The sequence below is a fragment of the Nannobrachium achirus genome, assembly GCF_963921795.1.
Source record: "Nannobrachium achirus genome assembly, chromosome: 2".
Lineage (NCBI taxonomy): Eukaryota > Metazoa > Chordata > Actinopteri > Myctophiformes > Myctophidae > Nannobrachium > Nannobrachium achirus.
The window spans coordinates 27,713,621-27,720,902 of record NC_137811.1 but is presented as its reverse complement, the minus strand read 5'-3'; the positions used below and the strand labels follow the sequence as shown (position 1 = coordinate 27,720,902).

General features: G+C 46.3%; 1 protein-coding gene across 1 annotated transcript; it reads left to right on the top strand.

The window, feature by feature from the left end:
- Positions 1–3,820: 3,820 nt before the first annotated feature.
- Positions 3,821–6,874, top strand: LOC308297350 (SWI/SNF-related matrix-associated actin-dependent regulator of chromatin subfamily A member 5-like; the record flags this gene model as incomplete). Its single annotated transcript, XM_080740762.1, has 1 exon — positions 3,821–6,874. The coding sequence occupies one exon, from the start codon at positions 3,821–3,823 to the stop codon at positions 6,872–6,874; it is 3,054 nt and encodes a 1,017-aa protein (XP_080596888.1).
- Between the last annotated feature and the right edge of the window lie 408 nt (positions 6,875–7,282).

Sequence of the window (7,282 nt, the reverse complement as noted above, 5' to 3'; positions counted from 1 at the left end):
ACTAGGAGGTGCTCTTATTGGGCCCCTCATTGATTACGGATTCCTTGTCTGGTATCGCGACGCCCCAGCTGCCTTAAAGTTAAAGCTCCAAACAGCCCAAAACAATTAGGGTTGTGCTTGGTCTCCCTCCTCAGACCCACCTTACCGATCATCACCACGAAAGCGTGGGGTGGCTCAAAGTAGCTGACAGAGTACAGCATCTTGCAATGGGCCTGGTGTACAAGATACACTACACCTCCAAGATACCCATGTACCTGACAAACTAAAGGTCAAGGATGTTCACGATCACAACACCAGAGGCAGCTCCACTAATCATCGTCAACGTAGATTTAACACTAAACAAGGCTCTAACTCGTTCTCCTGCATACCACAATAAGCCTTAAAGGAGAGCAAATGACTTGTAAATAGACTAAGCCCCCATGCTCGTCCCACCGGCACACGCGTTCTCCATATATGGGGATAAAATGAATGCCCGTATGCGGAGCTGATGTCTGACATCAGAGTTTTCCGCAACCGGTACTGTGTGTGCAGAGATCTTCATGGGCATAAGTGGACAAAGACAAACAGATGGTCAAAACGGGTCCTATGACAACAGGTATATTGGGGTTTGCATTAAAGGGTGGGGCATTCATGGGGTTTGCATTAAAGGGTGGGGCATTCATTCCCTATTTCAAATTCGGTGGGGCATTCATGGGCTTTGCATTAAAGGGTGGGGCATTCATTCCCTATTTCAAATTCGGAACCAGCACGAAAGGTTCGGATTCTGATGTCTGACATCAGGATTTTCCGTAACTGGCACTGTGTCTGCATAGATCTCCATATATGGGCATAAAAAGGATGCAGACAGACAGATACAGATATCTCCATATATGGGCATAAATGGACACAGGCAAACAGATGGTCAAAGATCTCCATATATGGGCATAAAGTGGACGCAGACAGACAGATACAGATATCTCCATATATGGGCATAAATGGACACAGGCAAACAGATGGTCAAAACGGGTCCTATGACAACAGGTATAATGGGGTTTGCATTAAGTTTGTCTCCTCCTCCATCTGTTTGTCTGTGTCCCTTTATGCCCATTATGGAGATCTCTGTATCTGTCTGTGCCTCCGACAGACACAGTGCCGGTTCCCCCTTTAATGCAAACCCCATTATACCTGTTGTCATAGGACCCGTTTTGACCATCTGTTTGAAAAAGCGACAGAGATCTCATATATGGGCATAAAATGGACGCAGATAAACAGATATCTCTATATATGGGCATAAATGGACACAGGCAGACAGATGGTCAAAACGGGTCCTATGAAAACAGGTATAATGGGGTTTGCATTAAAGGGCGGGGCATTCATTCCCTATTTACATTGTTCCGAGTTGGCCAGGTCGCCGACTAGACGCTTCTAGTTATTATTAAATTGCAACCGTAGGTTGCAGTTTACTGTCAGAACTGGCACATCTTGTCCGGATAATGTGTAACGCCTGACACTGTGGTTCCCCTGACACATCACTGTGACATCACAGGTGACGTCACATAATGTCAGATACTCTCCATGGGCATAAAGTGGATTGTATGTTTTGATGTCATGGGAACCACTCTAACAGAATCCCTTTTATGCCCATGTATGGAGATCCCTGATGTCATCAATATTAAGCCCATAACAGGGGCATAAAAGGGATTCTGTTAGGGATCTCCATATATGGGCATAAAAGAGATTGTATCCCAGATGATGCCCTGTTAGGAGAACCACACTACCAGAATCCATTTGGGCAAGACAGATGGCACTTGTTAGCAGGGGCGCAGGAGGCATTTTAAAAGTGAAGGGGACACATCTGGGAGGTATGTGCTTTTTTTTGTTGTTGTTGTTGTCAGAATTCGCCTGGTCATAAAGTTTCATAAATCATGAAAATTAAATCACTACAATTTGTTCTATGTTCTGTGCATGTTGACAAGTTTCAAACCGAAGACACCACATGCATGTACAGTGTTTTACTTTAGTAAAATTTTCTGTGACCAGTGAGTGACACTGACAGTGATTCTTTCACTCTTTCACTGATTTATTTTCACGTGGGGCCATGAGTGATTGCCTCATTGGTGTCCATTTTTGGGTCCGACATGAAAAAGTTGGGAACCACAGTAACAAGAGGAAACGTAAAATGTGTTGACAAACGAAATTGCATTTCCATTATGCATCTGTTCAAAGGTAGGTCTACTTACATTGTTGCTTGATTTAAAGAACGACGTTATCGTTTTTTGGTTTTTTGACCGTTTCATTTTGACTGAGAATGATGTCGAGACTAGCCTACACACACCAGCAGCAGGTCCAGCACCTGCAATGACGGTCTCCTTCTGCCACTGCCTGCCTGCTTGTCACTATCGCGTTGCATTAATTAAACTCATTCAGAACAGCTGAGCTGAGCTGCCGACTGCACTGCACTGCACTGGTGGGACTGTGCCTCTAGAGGGCAGTAATACGCCTTGAAATGAGAACTACTCAGTGTGTACAGTATAATCGATCATATTTGCGGCTTTTTCTTGGACCTGAACACTGGAGGGGATATCCCCCCCACCCAAAAAAAGTGGAGGTGTTAATCCCCCCCGCCCCCCCCTACCCCCTGCGCACATGCTTGTTAGGCATCTTACTGGTTATATAAACATTTTATAGAAACTGAGAGTCATTATGGTTACCACTCTTTCAGTCAACACCAGGAAATACCTGGAACTCCATATATGGATCTAACTGACATATAGAGTGGTCCACTCGACAAAGGTCCTTGTATATGTGGCGATCTCTGTATCTGTCAGTCCTTATTGTTTGTTTATTGAATGGATCCCTGTTAGCTGCCACTTGGCCTTCTTCCTGGGGTCCAAGATGCATACAAATATAAAAACATGAAAATACATTATACAAACATAAACAATATAAGCTTAAAGGTGATACACCATGCATTTAAAAAGTATTTATGTCATATTGTTTATGTCCCAAAAACGTTTTTCAAAAGGTTTGAGGTTAAATTACCACTCCTGAATAGAGAGCCTCTCTCATTTTTGAATGGCTCTCAGAGCATTTCAGCTGCAGTACCACCTTTGGCCTGAAATGCGCCACCCCCCCAAAATATTTTTGAAAATAAAAAAAAAAAAAAAAAAAAAGGTGCTAGTGGGACCCCAAAAAAAGGTTTTAAAATAGGAAAAGTGACATTTCATGGTGTATCACCTTTAAGATACCGGTCATGTCATGTGGTCAAATGTGTCTTTAAAGCTATAAGATGTGAGATGGTAACACATTCCAGAATTATATAGAATCTATAATAACTGTGTGTGTGTGAGATATAGTTCTTGGAGTAGGAAGTGTTAATAGACTGGCATTTCAGGTGAAAGTCCCTTTTATGCCCATATATGGAGATCTCTGATGTGATCAGTATATGCCCATATATGGGCATGCCCCCTTTTGGGCCCTATATGGAACTGACTGATTTGTTTGCATCTGATGCCAGACAAAACACTCCATATTTGGGCGTCGCTGCAAATAATTCCTTATATGGTTATGGCTGAGTCATGGTGACATGCTCGGGCTGCTCCTCCCTTAAGCTAATTTTAATATTGGACAACGCCATATTTGGGCAACGTTTCAATGACATGTGATGATGTCACTGTGTTAGTGCAGCTATATAACACATGTGTTTCGCCTGTGATGTTTCTGTGTCTTTCATCAGAATCAGTCCAACCAGGACCATCCCCAGGAACGTCCCTTCAACAGAGCCTCACAGTCCTCAGATCTCATAAGCAAATTAATTGGAAACACAGTACATTTGGCCAAAATGTCGAAAAAGTCTGAGGCTGGAAAGAGGTTCTCCTCACAGACGAAGGAAGAAGCCTATGAAGAGAAGATGCAGAGAGACCGGACCAAGAGATTCGAATTGCTGTTGAAACAAACGGAGGTATTTTCTCATTTCATCCAACCGGCATCACAAAAGACCCCCGCCTCTCCACTGAAGATTAAGCCAGGGCGCCCCCGCATCTCTTCTGGATGTAACCGTCAGCAGCGCTCAGAGCAAGAGGAGGATGAGGAACTTCTAAACGAGAGCAGTGGCGCAGCTAAAATCTGCACGCGCTTTGACGATTCCCCTTCCTATGTCAAAGGGGGGAAAATGAGAGACTACCAGGTCCGTGGTCTTAACTGGCTCATCTCCCTTTACGAGAACGGAATCAATGGCATTCTAGCTGATGAAATGGGCTTGGGGAAGACCCTGGAGACCATCTCCCTCCTGGGCTACATGAAGCACTACAGGAACATCGCTGGACCCCACATGGTGCTGGTGCCCAAGTCCACCCTTAACAATTGGATGGAGGAGTTCAAGCGCTGGGTGCCATCTCTCCGTCCCATCTGCCTCACCGGAGATAAAGATCAGAGGGCGGCCCTGATCAGGGACAAGTTGCTGCCAGGGGAGTGGGACGTGTGCGTCACCTCCTATGAGATACTCATCATTGAGAAGGCTGTCTTAAAGAAGTACAACTGGCGATACCTGGTCATTGACGAGGCCCACAGGATAAAAAATGAGAAGTCAAAGCTGTCGGAAATTGTGCGCGAGTTCAAGACCACAAATCGTCTCTTGCTGACTGGAACACCCCTACAGAATAACCTCCATGAGCTATGGGCTCTGCTCAACTTCCTGCTGCCTGATGTCTTCAACTCCTCAGAGGACTTTGACTCCTGGTTTGACACAGACAACTGCCTGGGTGATACATCGCTGGTCGAGCGTCTTCACTCTGTCCTGCGTCCGTTCTTGCTCCGTCGTATCAAAGCCGATGTCGAGAAATCTCTGCTTCCTAAGAAAGAGACTAAGATCAATGTGGGCCTGAGCAAGCTGCAAAGAGAGTGGTACACCAAGATTCTGAAGAAGGAAATCGAGATCCTGAATTCTACAGGGAAGACGGACAAGATGCGTTTGCTGAACATTCTTATGCAGCTGAGGAAGTGCGCAAACCATCCCTACCTGTTTGCGGGAGCTGAGCCTGGACCCCCCTACACTACTGATCTCCACCTGGTGGTCAACAGTGGAAAGATGGCTGTGCTGGACAAGCTACTTGGTAAGTTGAAGGAGCAGGGTTCTCGTGTGCTGATCTTCAGTCAAATGACAAGGATGTTGGATATCCTGGAGGACTACTGCATATGGAAGAACTACGGCTACTGTCGTCTGGATGGTCAAACTCCACACGAGGAGAGACAGGTATCCATCAATGCATACAATGAGCCCAACAGCAGTAAGTTCATCTTCATGTTGAGTACCAGGGCTGGAGGCCTGGGTATTAACTTGGCCACTGCTGACATAGTCATCCTCTATGATTCCGACTGGAACCCTCAAGTTGATCAACAGGCCATGGACCGAGCTCACAGGATCGGTCAGCAGAAGCAGGTACGCGTTTTCCGCTTCATCACAGAGAACACTGTGGAGGAGAGGATCGTGGAGAGAGCTGAGATGAAGCTCCACCTCGACTCCATTGTCATCCAAAAGGGAAAACTAGTGGACCCTAGCACCAACAAGGTGGGCAAGGACGAGATTCTTTCCATCATTCGCCACGGGGCCACACACGTGTTTGCCTCTAAGGAGAGTGAGATCACAGATGATGATATTAGCCTAATCCTGGACAGGTCTGAGAGGAAGACTTTGGAGATGAAGGAGGGCATGTCCAAGCTGGGTGAGAGCTCTCTGAGGAACTTAATCATGGACACAGAGAACTCCAATGTCTACAACTTTGAAGGAGAGGACTACAGGAACAAGAAAAAGTTCATCCCTAACTGGATCGAGCTGCCCAAGAGAGAGAGGAGAACAGTGGACTCCTTCAACTACTACGAGTCAAAAGCAACCAAGGTTCTTCGTCCTCCCAAGCAGCCCATCATCCACGACTTCCAGTTCTTTCCCCCCCGTGTCGTTCAGCTTCTTGAGAAAGAGATTCAATATTATAGAAAGTCCATTGGATACAAGGTTCCTCGTGACCCAGAGATGCCAAACTCCGCCCAGCACCAGAAGGAGGAACAGGCCAAGATTGACAAAGCTGAGGCCCTGACGGAAGAGGAGCTAGAGGAGAAGGAGAAGCTCCTCTTACAGGGTTTCACCAGCTGGAACAAACATGACTTCAATCACTTCATTAGAGCCAATGAGAAGTGGGGGAGAGACGACATCGACAACATTGCAAGCGAGGTGAAGGGAAAAACGTGCGAAGAGGTCAAGGAATATCGTGATGTGTTTTGGGAGCGTTGCAACAAACTGCAGGGCATTGAGAAGATCATGGATCAGATCGAGAGAGGAGAGGCCAAGATCCAGAGGAGGCTAAGCATCAAGAAGACTCTGGACTCTAAGATCGGATGCTACAAGGCCCCGTTCCACCAGCTACGTATCTCCTACAACTCCAAGAAGGGTAAGTACTACACCGAGGAGGAGGACCGCTTTCTCATCTGCACGCTGCACAAGCTTGGCATCGACAAGAAGAACGTGTACAACAACGAGCTGCTCCAATGCGTCCGCAACTCACCACAGTTTCGCTTCGACTGGTACCTCCAGTCCAAGACGGCCATGGAGCTCCACAGGCGATGTAACACCCTGATCAATTTAATAGAGAGAGAGAACATGGAGCCGAAGGAGAAAGCAGAGATGGAGAAGAGAGAGAAGGCGGAGAAGAAAAAGCAAGGCCCAAATACTTCCTTGGCACAGAAAAGCAAATCTGAGGGAACCCCAGGTGAGACGACGCCAGACAGCTGCGGAAGTGGGAAGAAGCTCGGCCCAAACACTGGCTCTGCACAGAAATCTGCACAGAAACGCAAATCTGAGGGGACCCCAGGTGGATGTGGACGTGTAAAAAAGCTCAAGTCGTGAAAGGGGTGTGTCGCTCGCGGCATACTTGCGGGGGAGAAGGGGGAGGGAGATAACAGTGGCAACCAGCCTCAGTTCTAGATTTAGATATAGCATTGCTTTGATGCTGATTTCTGACTTGCTACACACAGTGTTTTTTCTGAACATGCCTTAACAATATTTTGCTGCTTGTACTTGTATAAGTTTGTGACAAATGAAACCTTCTTGATGATGTGCTCTACACAAAATGAACACTTCCCAGTGCACTGAATTACTACCGTACTGTGTGCAGGTTCTAGAAGTAATTTCCTACTAATAAACAACAAAATGTCTGTCTGCCCAATGTGAAGTCAGCGTATGCAAGGATTGGTCAAGCTTCACATGACATTTTGCCTATCCCGACTTTAAATAGGCAACCACGCGTGCAATGTC